Source organism: Brachypodium distachyon, chromosome 1 (assembly GCF_000005505.3).
Source record: "Brachypodium distachyon strain Bd21 chromosome 1, Brachypodium_distachyon_v3.0, whole genome shotgun sequence".
Taxonomy (NCBI): domain Eukaryota; kingdom Viridiplantae; phylum Streptophyta; class Magnoliopsida; order Poales; family Poaceae; genus Brachypodium; species Brachypodium distachyon.
In genome coordinates, this window is record NC_016131.3 from 12,288,014 (window position 1) to 12,303,592 (window position 15,579).

Here is a 15,579-nt window from a genome sequence, read left to right on the forward strand (position 1 = left end):
GAACAATTTTTGCGCCACAGTGTTATAAGTGATGTTGGAGTTCTATTGTATGGGCCACATGTTCGTGGGCACGTAGAGATGCACGACAGGTGTCATATAACAAGAGGCAATTATGGACATTCAAGGGTATCCCTCTTTATAGGAGGGGAGATTAATACTTTGGCCAATTTCAATCTTATCTATGTAAAGGTAGGCCGAACATTAGCATTTTTTGGATCACAATGTTAAGACAATTTTAAATGGATGTATAGATGGTTTTATGTGCCAGATCCAATCCCAGCGAACATGATAGATATGCCCTCATGCCTTTACTTTAGTCCATAAACCTGAAAATGTAAAGTTTGTTTTACTCTTTTATAAGGCGATAATTGTGATGCATATGAATCTGTCGATATAATCGTATTTGTCTTGAAAAACTGCTTCCAATATGTTAGTATGTCTTTTTTTTTTTAAAAAAGGTGTTAGCATCTCTTTCATTCTAGCTACTACATACTTGTAATACATGATGTGACCCAATGAATCCTATGATCTACGGCAAACGCATATCTCGAGCGGAAATAGCTATGGATTAATTTTGCGTGCGACAGTGCTAATCTATTTGCATTACACCGGTCTGGTTGATATGGTTGATATTTCTGCATATCGTTTTTATTTTCATGTAATGTTCAGCTAAATATTGGTAATCAAGATCTGTCTGTATTTCGATTAACTCAGATCTATATTCGTGCTCGATTCAGAGATTCAATTTGGTTTAGGACACTGATTAAGAAGCCATCCACCCAGCACGAAAACAGGATTTCCTGTGAACAGAACAAATAAAAGGCGAAGCACCTCCTAAAATAAAATTCCATGGCATATTCTCTTTGTTCCATGGACAGTGAAGTGGAACTAGAGTAGTTGCCAGCTTGCCATCGCACCGTAACCACCAAGTGGAAATTAAAAATATAAGTAAATTCCAGTCTGCCAGAAACCGAAAGATAAATCAAACACAACAAAAGGAAGGAGAGCAGAAACCGAGAATGTGGCTACATATGCTTGTTTGCTGGTCCACACATCCATCTGTACCAATGTTTAAGCTCTAAGAATGGGGTCCCGCACAATGTGGCAAGAGGCTGTCCCCATCCGCATGTATGTATCAACTTGGATATGTATCAATTTCTCAACTGCTGGAGGCAACCGCTACCATGTACGCCCAAGAGGAGCAGAGGCTATCGCGGTTGCTGGCACTTGTCAGCTGCTCTCGTACTCCGATGCGCTCAAGTACTCCCCATTCTCCTCAAAGTACTCGACCAAGCGTTTCAAGAATTTATCATTGCTTACGGTCTCCGCATCGCACACAATGCAGCACTGACGCCTTGCTCGTGTTACAGCGACATTCATCCGCCTATGGTCACTCAAGAACCCAACCTGAAAGACGCGTAAGATAAGGTTTTACTGACTACAGAAAAGTTCAAGCATCCACACCACCCACGTGTCACACACCAACTTGAATCTCCACTTTTTTTAATGTTTGATCATAATTGAGAACAAACTGATCCAAGTTTTCTTCATTATATGCCAATAAGCATACACTAAGGGGTTGCTGACACACGATATTTGCAGATTACTCACAACATATGTAAAATGTTTACTCTTTTAATAGGCACTAGCACAATGCCCTGCGTTGTTATGGTTTGAAAAAGTATACATATTTAAAGAGATCGTTGTATTATCATTATTGTCTCACATGAATTATTCTCTATACCGTACGTATGGTTTGAGCCAATCAACAGGTGGCACAGTTTGAAGGTGACGGACTGCCGCTACCAATTGAGATCTTTATAGAAGTAAGATAAGATTTTAACATTTGAAGTTTCCGTGCATCCTAATATCAAGTTCAAAAAAGCAATGCCAAATCTACATAAATGACTAATATTCATGTCTGTGTACATCAGACATAAAGCAGGATAGCTTCCAACCTATGAGGATCTTAGTAGCGAGCTTACCTCTTTCTTTGAGTTGGATCTGACCATTGAAATGATGATGGCTTCTTTCTCCCGGCCCTGAAATCCATCAACCGTCGATATCTCCAAGTCCTTCAGTTTGGCATCTTTGTTTCTCATCATTTTCAGACAGGTGACCTATTACACATTCAATGAGTCAGTCCATCCAATCCATAGAAAGAAGCATACATTCAGAATAGAGAGATGAACTGCAAGCCAAAAGCTGCAACACATAATATTTTTATGTTACTAAAAGAGAAGCAGAGTCTTCCAAACTACACACAATCCCCTAACCACCCAATACGTGAAGACTAAAGAGCAGAACAGCGAAAAGACATGCATCAACAAAGGCTTGCACTGTAACCCCAAAAATCATTTGGCAAGAGTAAGCATGATTACTACTCCTTACCAAATATGAAGTGCGTGAAGAAGCCATGGGTAGTAGTACTGTGTAGCTATAAATCTTAATGATATGCTTAGCTATAAATTTTAATGATACTGAGATCATGTAACAAAAACCTGTGCAGAATAAGGCGTAATGATGCCAATATCAGATGCAAGGACACCACTCTCAACAAGCAACTTGGCATGAGCAACGGATACTGCAGCCTCGCCCTCATTCATGGTGCTCTCTTCTTCATCTTTAACTTCTTCCATGTCACACCTAAAAAGTATTTCAGACATGTTAGAAGCATTTTATGTATCATTTAACAAATATTTATAATGCCAATCACTTCACCACTTAGAAAATACAAACATCTTTCTTATCAGCCAAAGGATGGTCCGCATTTGAAATAATATTGAACCTGTCTAATTATTGTATTCCCCAGGATATAAAATACCTCTCTTCAGTCAAGCCAGTAATCCTATTTGAGGCAGTATCTTGGCAATACCACACGAGGCAGATAGAGCAATGAGAAAACCAAAAAATAGCCAAGGTTTCATTGCATACGAGAATTTGCACCAGATGAGTATTTTGAACTAGTGGTGGGGGAAGAGAATACAGACCCTGTAGTGTCAATGAGTATGATGGTTGGTTCTGTTGAAGAAGATCTATTCACATTTTCAAGATCATAGAGCATATGCCCGGCAACACTAGAATGCGCCTTGATCTGAGAAAAAGAAGGATATAACAACATGAGGAAAATCTATAAAGAAAAAGAGGGATTGATACCAAGTACCTAGCAGGTAGCACAATAACGTAAGCAAAGTGCACCTTATTATTGTAAAGTTCTTTAGATGACCAGTTCATAATGAGCTCGTGCATTCTGTACTGGATAGTGAGCATGGATGTGATTTTGTCTCCATAACCTTCAGTAAGGCGTTCAAAGAGTGTCTTGCCCATACCCTTCTTCTCAGCCTCAACACTTTGGATTGTTGGAGGAAGTTGAAGATGGTCTCCAGCAAGCACACACCTTGGCCCCTGAATACCAAAAAGAATATAAATAAATACATAAACAAGAAGCTCAATAAAAGAAATTCTACACTAATAAGAAAAGAACAGTAACAGCTTCATCCAAAGCATTATGCATACCAATCATGTCAAACACAGAATCAACCAGGTCATGAGTGTCGACAATGGCTGCTACCATCATTTTGTAAGCCCAAAACTAAAGAACCACCATTAGATATGCTGTAGTTGTGAAGCCAAAACTACGTTTCAATGGGATTTGTCTACTGGGTCATATGTACAGCAATTACAGTAGATTCACATTACATCCATACATAGTTTATCATACACTCATACCAATGTGCTAAAATTTACTCCCGTAGAGAAAACCTTGCTCAAACATATATAAAATTATTTAACAGTTAGTGATTTATCCTCTTATGAAAGAAATGTAGTTATCTCAACTTTTACTAACCGTCAGTCATAACTTACCTTCAATAAGGCTATCCAGCATGCCACCTCGAGTGCCTGAGCAGCTTCATCAATAATGACTAAATCAAACGTAATGCCATCTAGCTTTTTGGAAGATGCACCAGTCAAAGTCGACAGCACAACGTCTGCATTTTTTATAACATCAGCAACTGCAAGCTGCTGTCGTTTTCGCTCCTCCTTGGCAAGGGTTTTAAGCTCTTTCCTGATGTCCCTTTTTGTGTTTCTATCTTTAGCTTTCAGTAATTTGCTATTAAGGACCTGACAGAAAGAAGAGAACATATCAAGAGATATATCACTACAGTTGATGAATAAAATGATTGGAATTTCAAATTACAGCAGTTAGTACTATTAAAGTACAGTTTTCTCACCAAATGGTTCCTTAAGGGTTGTGGATATACATGTCAATATTAATTATCACACATCATGAAAAGGTTCTGTTGTCCTGGAATTACATAGAAGTTAAGAATTAAAAATGAATAAGTACCTTCATTTCCTTGCGAATGTCTCCAGCCAAGCTGCTATTATCTGCTCGCAGTACCTGGTTCCAGGATATTAATCAGGCTCACTACTGAATGGTTATATGGACACATGAAGGCATCACAGATGATACAACGATTAAAGTTAAATGAGATCCGAACCATTCACTTCTAGAACTAAGCAAAAAAGAAAAACATTGTGCATCTTCAGAGGGAAATGCATTGGTACATGCACATGTACACACGTGACTTATCTGTTATCTCTGCCATCCATTGCCCATATCTGCTTTGAGATTCTAAAAACCTGCCGCGACATGAACAGCCTCATGGTGAGATTCATGAGGGCGGAGCAGCAGCACATCCAGTATGGAGCAGTGTGTCTGCTGGTAACGTGTCACGCATCTACTTTCACTCATCTATTGGATTTTGTCAAACCGCATATAACAAAAAGGTGGCACAGATCTCAAAGCACATGTACACACATGAGTGGACATTGTACATGTGCATGTACAAAATCCATGCTCCATGTTCATATCATAATTCCCTAGTACAGAAGCAAATTGAATAACTTAAAGCAGGGCTATACCTGTGCATCAAGAGCACTGTCCAACACTTGGGGTAGCAAACGAGCAGGATGCCCTAACCTCACCAATTTTGTTCTACAAAGAGAAATAAGAACAGTATATTGTTTCAGTTACTGGGTGATTCAGATGATTAGGTCACCAGAATTCATCTTTTCTGTAAGGAGTATACATATATGGTCGTAAGATTTTGCCCAGAGAAACCATGGAAATAATGATTGAGGCAAACAAATATATGTTACACAAGTTTTTTAGCAACCTGTACTGTGAGAGTCGCTCAACAATGTTATCCACAGCAATGTTGGAAGCAGCACAAGCAAGAATCTTCGATCCACGCTTGACCTCCTGCAGTATTATCTCAATGATGGTGGTTGTCTTCCCAGTTCCAGGAGGTCCGTGAAGAAGGAAAACATCCCTTGATCTCAGGGCCTTCGAGATAGCATCTTTCTACAGAAGAAATGTATATTTTATTTTGCTATACATGCTTACAGTGGTAATAATTTTTTCAATTTTTGAATTCATACTAATATTGATACAGGAAAACAAGTGCACAAATTAGAGGCAGGTAACAAAAATGAAAATAATATCAATTGCAATATTTGTGATCGTGAAACAAATGTACTCCCTCCGTCCCATATTAAGTGACTCAAATTTGCCCAAATATGGATGTATCTATACCCAAAAAGCATCTAGATACATGTAATATTTCGTCACTTAATATGGGACAGAGGAGGTAATTATAACCATAAATATGGACGTGCACAAAATTGCATTTAGAAAACTGGAAGCAAATTGACCTCTGCACCGCATCTTTAATATAAACTTTGTTAGGAATCTATGAAGTTCAGTTATACAGTTTGCCTATCATGGAGGCAGTAGATAATTTATTTCTAATCCATATCACAGAATGGTGCTACCACTCAAGTATTTCAATACTCCAATAATGAAGTATTCATTAAAATCTTGCTCTCTGGAACTCCTAGAAGGCATTCTTTATGGTGTTACCTGGAATTGCAAATTGGGTCCCTTATTAAGGCTTTTTTGTTGTTGCAGTTCTCACTACAAGATTGATTATGAAGAAAAGAAAACAGAATCCCTTCTCCAATGATAAGCAACAAAATTATGATCTCATATATGATTCACTCATGCAATGTAATTAACCATTTGATTGTAACACTAACAAATTAGATGGTAAACAGAACTGTTGTAGACTTCCAGTGAATATGTATAGGTCCCAATTGCATATGGGATCTGTTTTACCTAGTCAAATTGAGTGGCTGTGACACTGACATAGAATATATGCCGCAACACAGAAGAACTAAGTGTTCTAAAAAATTAACCTGTGAGTCATCCAAATTCTTATTAAATGGACTGAACTTCACAGCATCCTTGGAGCACAGAGGCGAGTTCTCTCCAAATAACACGGGGACAAGGTTTGCAGAAGGTCCTGTTTGGATGGCCTTACTAAGTTGAATTAGTGCATCCTTCATCCTGCGATAAGTAACCTATAAGAGGGATTAAGATGCATAATTTAAGTCAGGTAAACTGCACTATGATGCTAATGCCCAAGCAGAAATAATAGAATATGAAGTAAAAAACAAAAAGGTGCTAGGTGAAAAGTATGCTGTTAATTGGACAACTGTGCAATTCTAAACAGAAAACTTGTGCTCCGTAGATGAAAACCATGCAAAAAGTTGCAGTACCTCATTCGCAAGCTTCTCAAGTCGGAGAGGGCTATTTAATCCATCTTCAGGAATATCATCAAAAGCAACGGTGATGGAAGAATCCTGTTTGTTAAAACACAAAATCACACGCCTACTTCGAAAGCAAAGGCTTACAACCCTTAGATGAGAGTCAGGTACCTTCAAGCGATAAACTACTCCTTGCCCAAGAGAAGCGGATCCGGCATCTGCCTTATTTGGCTTCAGGGCAACCACATCATGTGTCCCAAACTAGAGTAGCAAAAGTCCGGACAGGAACATAGACAAGAAAGATCAATGGCACAGAAAAGTACAAGCTTTCGTCAACCTAAAACCGATAAATTAAAAGCATGCACGAGGCTTTCTTATATCATTGCCCAGTGAATTTTGTTCATCTAACTGCTTGCAAAAGAAACAAAGTGCTAATCCCAAAAAACATAAGAAGGTATGCGATGTGATTCATAACGAAATTGACAAAAGCAAGTACTTGACTATCGGTTGACCACACCATCCCTTGTCTATGATTACCATTGCATTGATTACTCACGAATTACACTAGTCAAGTGGCATAAGAATGCAAGAGACGACTTCAATAGTAGTAGTAATGTACCTAAGCCGACAAGTGTTATGGACCATGGTCCTCAACAAGGTAAAGGTCTGAAGACCAGGGTAAGGCACTAGCCTTCAACAATCCGTCAACAGGGCTCGTCAAGATGGGCTCCGAGGCTTATTGGAACTTTTGTTTATTTCATTCTCTTGATTTAAACTGTGACGTGCTAGCCCTTTTTATAGGACCAGTAATTTCATCCACAAGTTGGATCTCAATTCAAACTCAAGACTAAACATAATTAAGGTCTAAAAGCTTCCCTGATCTACTTGGTTTCGCTTATTCATGCATGTCAAATGCATCTATCCATTCTGCTTCAACTATTACTCGTACCCTTACGATCAACCGTGCAATCTCCGTTGGCTGGGACTGTGGGCTGGTGGCGGTAGGCCTCCCTCTCCACTCCCATCGCGGCCCACAAAGGGACCGCAACACTATCCCTCACACCGTGGTGGATCTGGAAGCAGCACAACACTATCATCTTCGACAATGCACGTCCAGATTTGCTAGTCTCCTCGTCACCACCAAGGAGGAGGTAAGGCCCTGGGCTCTGGCCAGGGCAAGGGACCTTGCTGAGATCCTGCCGTCGAACCTGGCCGTCTAGTGGGTAGCGTTGTATTCTCGGGTGTCTGCCTGTTTTGGGCTTGTAAATAACTCTTATTTTATCTATCTATGATTCGAGACACAAGCTTTTCGTCTTCTCAAAAAAAAATCCAAGTACTTAATAATCAATACGGCTCATCTCTATCCTATTTCTTCCCTAATGAACACTCATGCTGTTGTCTTGGACGTGCCAGCCGGCCGCAGGGTCCAGTCAATAAGTGATCCATTAGAATCCCTTGTAAGAATTGATAACCAGAATGACATCCTAGCAAGCACCCAAAACGAGAAGGAAAAAAAGACTGCAACCTCACCTTGTGCGGCGGAAGCACGTCGCCCTTGTTAGGTTGGAACTCCAGGAGTGTCTTCCCCATCAGCCCTGTCTACTCTACCCACAAAAAACAACAGCCAGATTAGCACCATCCCCGATGTCACTGAACCTGCGCAGCAACCAGTAATGACAAGCAGGCAGCAACGGAGCCAAACCACCAACCTGGGCATCTGTGCACTTGAGGTTGGGCATGACGCACCCTCTCCTCTCCAGCCTCTTGGAGCTCGCCTCCGACTCTGAAGATATCTCCGCCGCCTGCGCACCAAACCCGCACGTATTGCAGCGCATTCCAACATCCGACCGAGCCAACAGCAGACTAGAGAAAAAAGGGGCAGAGAGGAAACCTTCTCCAGGTCGATGAGAGGCGACATGGAGGAGACGAACTCCTGCAGCGACATCATCTTCCCCGGTGCTCCCTTGCCTGAGCTCCGGCCCCCTCCGCCGCCGCCTCTTCCCTCCATGGCTGACTGCTTCCGCTAGTTCCGTTCCCCACTTGTCGAGTTCGCGTAATCGCCTCCGAAAAAAAAGGGAAAAACAAAAGAGACGAAGCACAAAAAAAAAAGGAACATGCTCTCGGCCCAGTAGACTATTTTAGCCTAATAGGAAGGTTACGTTGGCCCGGCCCATGTGGAGCTGCGGTCTCCTGGCCTCCTGGGAGACCATTTCACCTCTGCGTCTGCGCCGCGGCGGCGCACGAGCAATAACCCTAGCTAAACCCCTCCTTGCGCCTCCACTTTGTTTCGTCATCCCTGCGCTGCGCCCCTCGATACCTAGAGCCCGGTGCGACATGGCGGACGGCGAGGGTACGGCGGCCCTGGCAGAGAAGCTCGCCGGGCTCTCGGCGGACGGCGCTGAGGAGCCGCAACTCTCTAAGAAGTGCGCCCTTTTGCTTCTGACCTTCCGTTTCGCGTCGTCGTCGTCTGCTTTTTGTTCTTTCTTCCTGATTCGCGGTCGGTTGTACCCGTGCTCGTTGCATGCAGCGCCAAGAAGAGGGAGGAGAAGAAGAAGAAACAGGAGGAGGAGCGCCGGCTCAAGGAAGAAGAGAAGAAGAACAAGGTGTGATGTTTTGGAATTTCGAGCCCTTGGTTCTGATAATAATTTTTCAGTGATTTGTCGTGTATCAAAGCTCCCTCACATGTTAATATAGCATAGCTTACCAGAAGTCACAGTGGCTGTAGATATTGATGCAGTTCAGAGAGCTCCACTCTATCACGTTGCTAAAACTCTAAATATGTACGTGTGCTGTTTCATTGTTGTAGGCAGCAGCCAGTGGAAAGCCTCAGAAGGTGGCTGCGGCAGATGACGAGGACATGGATCCCACTGTATGTCATAGTGGAACTAATTTCCTGCAAATGTATTAATAGTTGATTGCGTTCTTTATCATGGGAAATTTAATCCAACGTCGATCTTGTGGCAGCAATACTATGAGAATAGGCTCAAGACGCTTGACTCACTAAAGGCCATGGGTGCTAATCCCTATCCACATAAATTTCCGGTTAATATCTCCATACCCGGATACATTGAGAAATACAAGAACCTGAGTGAGGGGGAGAAGCATGTTGATGTTACCGAGTGTCTAGCAGGTAAAAAAAAAATCCTTTCACCTAGGAGATAGTTCTAATAATGGAGATACATATGGGTCTAATTTGCGGCTTTATTACTTTCCAAAGGCAGGATCATGAACAAGAGAACATCATCTTCCAAGCTCTTCTTTTATGATCTTTATGGTGATGGTGTGAAGGTGCAAGTAATGGCTGATGCTAGGTAAACTAGCAACATCTCAATAACCATATGGTGTCTATTTGGAGTGTTTCTTCACTTTACGGCTTGTCTATTATGGTATATGCCAGTTTGGAAGTCTACTTAGTTTTGATCTGAAGCAATGAGCATACAAGCTGGCTAGGTACTGAAAAGAGGGATTGCATTTGAACAAATAAAAGACGCAACTTTTGTTATTCAACTAAACTGAGTTTAGTTATCTTGTGAGCAGTGCATAGTCGTTAATTCTGCTCTCAGGTGCTTGCCCAGTTCTTGAGTTTTTGTTTACATTGTGGAATAAGCTTGAGCCCTTTGTGCCATATTGTTTGTCTGCCAATCTCATAAGATGAGCTGGACTTAGTTTTCACCTTCTTACCTGTTATAGGACCTCAGAGTTGGAAGAAACTGAATTCTCTAGTTTCCATTCTGGTGTCAAGCGCGGTGATATTGTTGGTATATGCGGTTATCCAGGTTTGTTAGCTTCTCTTTCAATCAATTGTGATATCTATCACATTCAAATCTTATCTTTGAAAGAGATATACAATTCTAGACTTTCTAGTTTTATGAATTTTGTTCAGGACTGTTCAAAGCTGGATTTAGTTAAACTTTCGAGAACTGTTATTTATTATTAATTGTTTAGTCAGCTACTTGAACACATGTCGGTATTGCCAGTTAAGCCAACTGCTTTCACAGTTTGGTCTTGTATGAAGTTATGAACCATCTTTGGACAGATCTAATTTTTTTAATGGGTGCATCGTTGTATGAAAAATGTAAATGACTATACCTATGGTTGATTTTGGATAGGTTGTCCATATGCTGTATATAGCGTGTACCTATGCTATAGCTGGTTGTGCACTTCATAAACAGCTATCACAATAGTATTCATCGTTTGCAGTCTGTTTGATGATTGTTCCATGTGTCGTTGAGCTGTGTATGATTGAATTCTCTATATTTTAATCATCAGGAAAAAGCAATAGAGGGGAGCTCAGTGTGTTCCCACGGAAATTTGTTGTGCTCTCTCCTTGTCTTCATATGATGCCCCGACAGGTATAACCATGATCTAGTTGAAACCTGAAGTAACTGCTTGCATGCACTGCTAGCTGTGTTATTAATGTACAACTATAAGTGTCTAGGTTAGCAGTTTACCCATATTAGGAAGGCCCGTGATGTGGCATATATCTGCTGCTAGTTTCATAAGAAGCTCTATTATATTAGTTTGGAGTTTTTTAAATGACTGCTTACATGTATTTTACATTTTTACAGAAGAGTGAAGGAAGCCTATTATATTAGTTTGGAGTTTTTTAAATGACTGCTTACATGTATTTTACATTTTTACAGAAGAGTGAAGGAAGCGCAGTACCTACACCATGGACTCCAGGAATGGGTAGGAATATCGAAAAGTATGTCTTGAGGGACCAGGTTTGTTGCCATTCTGATGTTACTTTCTCTTGCACTAAATGCTTTGTGCAGTATACTATAACAGCAAACAGTACCTATTAAGGATAACACATAGATGTTTTATGCTTATTTACCTTCCTCGTGTGCATTTATATATCTTGGCCTTTTGGCCCATGGAATAGAAATACTTTTGGAACTTTGATTATTGAAGTGCTTGTTTTGTGGTATCAGGAAACTCGTTATCGTCAGCGGTACCTTGATCTTATGGTAAACCATGAAGTGAGGCATATCTTCAAGACACGATCTAAAGTTGTCTCGTTTATTCGGAAGTTTCTTGATGAGCGTGAATTTTTGGAGGTAGGACTCTTCCAATCTATTTTATTTTACTTCTATTGATCCTTTGATGCTTGAACCTTCTATATGTTTCTAGGTGGAGACTCCAATGATGAACATGATTGCTGGTGGAGCCGCTGCAAGGCCCTTTGTCACACACCATAATGAACTAAATATGAAGCTTTATATGCGTATTGCACCTGAGCTTTATCTGAAAGAATTGGTCGTTGGTGGATTGGACCGTGTCTATGAAATTGGGAAGCAATTCAGGAATGAAGGGATTGATTTAACACACAATCCTGAGTTCACAACATGTGAATTTTATATGGCTTATGCAGATTACAATGACTTGATGGAGCTTACTGAGGCCATGATATCTGGTAAGAAACAATTCCATCCATATCTAGATTTAGCATATACATTCTCTCAACGCAGTAGGGACTGTGTAACTGTTACTTCTTTATTTATTTGTTGACAAGAATGTACATAATGTTGACAGGTATGGTTAAGGAGCTGACAGGTGGCTATAAGATAAAGTATCATGCGAATGGAGTTGACAATCCACCGATAGAGATTGATTTCACACCTCCCTTCAGGTAATAGACATACTTAAGAAGCATCTGGATCCATTTAATTGCTCTTGGTATGCTTTTTAACTGACCATTCTTCAGTTGCAAGGAAGACTTATTGCGTTCTGTTACCTTATTGCAGAAGGATAGACATGATTGAAGGATTGGAGGCTATGGCCAAACTAGAGATACCAAAAGATATATCAAGTGATGAAACAAACAAGTACTTGATAGATGCCTGTGCCAAGTATGATGTTAAATGTCCACCTCCCCAGACGACAACCCGGTTGCTTGACAAGGTTATACTTCTTACCGTGGAGATTGTGTCTGGGGCTCTATCTTCATTTAATTTTGTTGGGTAGTTGTGTGATGTTGGCCACATGTTTTGGCTATCCATATCATGTTTTGTTAGAAATATTTTGTGAAGAAAAATGCATTTCTAGCTGGCTGAATCCTTTGTATTGTCTCTGTAGAATCCCTGATTCTGTATGATTTTTGCAACTTGCATTTTCTAATATCATATTGGCTTGGAATTTGGAAAGAATAGCAGCATGCTCAGGGTGTATCGTTTGTCTGTTTGACATGATCTATAATTACCTTTGGATTCGTTCAGTTCTGTTCAAGTTTCTTAATATTTTCTTAGCTAGACTAACAAACAATGTTCTTTTAACAGCTAGTTGGACATTTCTTGGAGGAGACATGTGTGAACCCAACATTTATAATCAACCATCCAGAGATAATGAGCCCATTGGCAAAGTGGCATAGGTCCCGTACTGGATTGACTGAAAGGTTTGAGCTCTTTGTTAACAAACATGAGGTATGCACTGTTTCTCAATGATTTCTTTGATGCGTAGCCTTATTTATGTCGTCTTACAGTTTAATGTGCAAATGTTTTTTAGGTGTGCAATGCATACACAGAGTTAAATGATCCTGTCGTGCAGAGGCAACGATTTGAGGAACAACTAAAGGTACATGTTCGGATTTTAAATATAATCTTTTGAGTATTGATAGGGTTTTTTTATGGAAACATCCCACTTGATATGCTTGAAACTTTTGGGGCTTGGAGAATACATAATAACCCTGTATTGCCCTACTTCCCTCTGTGACTTGTTGAAAAACTGTGGTCTTTGTTATGTTCCAGGATCGTCAATCTGGTGATGATGAAGCTATGGCTTTGGACGAAACATTCTGCACCGCCCTCGAGTATGGGCTTCCACCAACAGGTGGTTGGGGTTTGGGAATTGATCGCCTTACGATGATGCTGACAGATTCTCAGAACATCAAGGTTTGTGTGAACTAATATAAATGCCCAACACTTTTGTCTTGCTTGGCTCATATCGCAGCACTGTTTATTTGACAACGCAAAAATTATCTTTTCATGCATATTCAGGAAGTCCTCCTATTCCCGGCAATGAAGCCTCAAGACTAGCTGTGCGCAAAGCTGAAACCCATCAAAGGGTATGTGTATGCCGCTCTTTATCTAGTGCAGTTCTGGCTTGTAGGTCAATATCTGCATTTTTTAGCACCTAGTCTATCCCATGATCTTTAGCCATATGTGCAATTTTGTGTTATGTACATTTTTTCGTGACCTAAAGATCTCAATCTAGGATTTAAGCAAACTATGCAGATTTATTTAGTTTGTTTAAGTGACCTTCGTAGTTTAATTTTTTGTTAGTGCTCAAGATCTCATATGCTTAATCAAGCAGCACAATCAACCAACTAGCTGATGGCTCAAGGAAAGTCACGGACAATTTCAAAAATCAAGTTAAATGTTGTCATGTGTTAAGAGTAACAACAAAGAAAAGCTGTGCAGTTTGAATTCTGAACAATTGTCCAGATTCCCTCTTTTTTGTTGAACATAAGATGCATTTGAATTTGACCTTTCAATTTTGATCGTATCTAGAGTGAGTATATATTGGTTCGTGCACACTGTGTGATGTGCATAAGAGGTGAACCAGTTATTGTATCTGGTTGTATGTCTGCATGTCTTCAAAAGTAACTCGCTACATTGCAAGCTATTATGACTGTTTAGAGAGTTGCTAATTTTAAATCTGCTTTCTCCACCATTACGAATGCAGCTTAATCATATGGCTTCCACAATTTTGTTCACTGAGATCCATTTACATTTTGAAGCTGCATAAGAAACAGATCATGTAGTGATAAAAAGAAAAGAACTATAATTAGTGCCGAGCTTATGAAAAAATGAAATCTATGTACATCATATCTCAGTTACGTATCTAGTCTTGCAAATTGTGATATGTCTCGGGTGCTAACGGAAATAAAGATGATTATTGGAATTCTAGGTTGGAGATGCCCTGTCAACTTACACGTAGTTTGTACAGTTTGAAGCACTCAATAAATTTTATTGCACCCAAATGTAGTGAAATTTCTTTGTTGTGAGCAAGCCCCTGAATCTTGAGATGTTAAATCATGTGCGATAGAGCAATTTCTTAAACTGATCTGTACTATCTATGCTGCAGAGTGAAGTAGTTTGAGTGGTGCGCTGAACAAAGGGTATTCAAAGGACCGCCAAGATGGAGGGTCTTAAGGAAACATATTTTTTTTTAATGAGTGGTGCATCCGAGGTTTCAATTTTCCGTTAGTATTCATGTACTATCGTGTTTACCATGGTTGTCGTGTAACCAAATATTGCTGCCATTGGAAAAGAGTTTAGATTAACTTCAATTGGGTGAAGCAAAGCTTCCGTGTATGCAAGTTATCTGTGCATAATCAGAAGTTAACGCTTCTGCCATGTCGGGAGAGCTATAGCAGTGGAGATGACACGTAGCGTTTTGCGTGTTACTACGCTGTTAGCAGGAAGGTAAATCGGAGGCCTGTTAGTCTAAAGTCTTCTAGATTGCCAACGGGTGGATCAACTGGTCAGTGGTATAATTTCAGAAAAACTGAAATCCCGTTGAAAAAGTTCAGCAGATGAACATCTATACTAAGATAAGTGTCACAATTTTTTTTAAATGAAAAAATCTACACAATGAAACGTCCGAGGTAGCAGAATCCAAACAATCTAAACCTAACTGGTTTGTTTTAAATTAATTCTTTAGCTTCTTTTTGGAATACTTGTCTTTATGCACTTTTAGTTTTAATGCGTTTTAGTTGGTATGTTGCTCTTTTTGTCCTAATCAACTTTTTATCCTTACACTCCCTGAGTAACTCCTTTTGTGAAACCTCTTTCTTGGGAAAATCGGAATCTTCAATTGAATTCTTTGCATTAGAGCTAGGTTTTGCATATAATCGCATTATTACCAATGACTAATCTTATATAACCAAGAACATATGGATCTACAATCGCTCTTCAAAATCTTCTCTTTAGTAAGATATCTTGGTTTCAGAGAAGCTGAAATTCA

General features: G+C 40.0%; 2 protein-coding genes across 3 annotated transcripts; one reads left to right on the forward strand and one right to left on the reverse strand.

Moving 5' to 3' along the window:
* Positions 1–814: 814 nt before the first annotated feature.
* Positions 815–8,674, reverse strand: LOC100844439 (DNA-binding protein SMUBP-2). Of its 2 annotated transcripts, XM_003562280.4 has the most exons (15): positions 8,504–8,674; positions 8,322–8,414; positions 8,143–8,211; positions 6,784–6,873; positions 6,625–6,708; positions 6,262–6,426; positions 5,181–5,368; positions 4,927–4,999; positions 4,349–4,402; positions 3,865–4,122; positions 3,199–3,405; positions 2,991–3,094; positions 2,502–2,646; positions 1,986–2,120; positions 815–1,407 (listed from the first exon to the last, which is right to left on the reverse strand). In XM_003562280.4, exons 1-15 carry the CDS (start codon positions 8,618–8,620, stop codon positions 1,231–1,233), a joined length of 1,959 nt encoding a protein of 652 aa, XP_003562328.1. In that variant the 5' UTR covers positions 8,621–8,674; the 3' UTR covers positions 815–1,230. The 2 variants fall into 2 exon arrangements, with proteins under 2 accessions (XP_003562328.1, XP_010233004.1); XM_010234702.3 differs by lacking the exon at positions 8,504–8,674 and having other exon boundaries at positions 8,143–8,216.
* Positions 8,675–8,839: 165 nt separating this feature from the next.
* LOC100844748 (lysine--tRNA ligase) lies at positions 8,840–14,969 on the forward strand. Its single transcript, XM_003562281.4, has 17 exons — positions 8,840–9,035; positions 9,140–9,215; positions 9,419–9,481; positions 9,577–9,742; positions 9,830–9,923; positions 10,303–10,388; positions 10,882–10,964; positions 11,256–11,336; positions 11,547–11,672; positions 11,746–12,028; positions 12,148–12,244; positions 12,360–12,516; positions 12,891–13,034; positions 13,117–13,185; positions 13,359–13,502; positions 13,608–13,675; positions 14,698–14,969. The coding sequence occupies exons 1-16, from the start codon at positions 8,947–8,949 to the stop codon at positions 13,644–13,646; spliced, it is 1,797 nt and encodes a 598-aa protein (XP_003562329.1). The 5' UTR covers positions 8,840–8,946; the 3' UTR covers positions 13,647–13,675; positions 14,698–14,969.
* Positions 14,970–15,579: the final 610 nt, after the last annotated feature.

Coding starts and splice junctions, on each gene's coding strand:
- LOC100844748 (XM_003562281.4), top strand. CDS start 8,947: ATGGCGGACGGCGAGGGTACGGCGGCCCTGGCAGAGAAGCTCGCCGGG. Junction 9,216..9,418: donor AAGAAGAGAAGAAGAACAAG/GTGTGATGTTTT, acceptor TCATTGTTGTAG/GCAGCAGCCAGTGGAAAGCC. Junction 13,186..13,358: donor GATTTGAGGAACAACTAAAG/GTACATGTTCGG, acceptor GTTATGTTCCAG/GATCGTCAATCTGGTGATGA.
- LOC100844439 (XM_003562280.4), bottom strand. CDS start 8,620: ATGGAGGGAAGAGGCGGCGGCGGAGGGGGCCGGAGCTCAGGCAAGGGA. Junction 8,212..8,321: donor TCAAGTGCACAGATGCCCAG/GTTGGTGGTTTG, acceptor TGGGTAGAGTAG/ACAGGGCTGATGGGGAAGAC. Junction 3,095..3,198: donor AAGAACTTTACAATAATAAG/GTGCACTTTGCT, acceptor TCTTTTTCTCAG/ATCAAGGCGCATTCTAGTGT.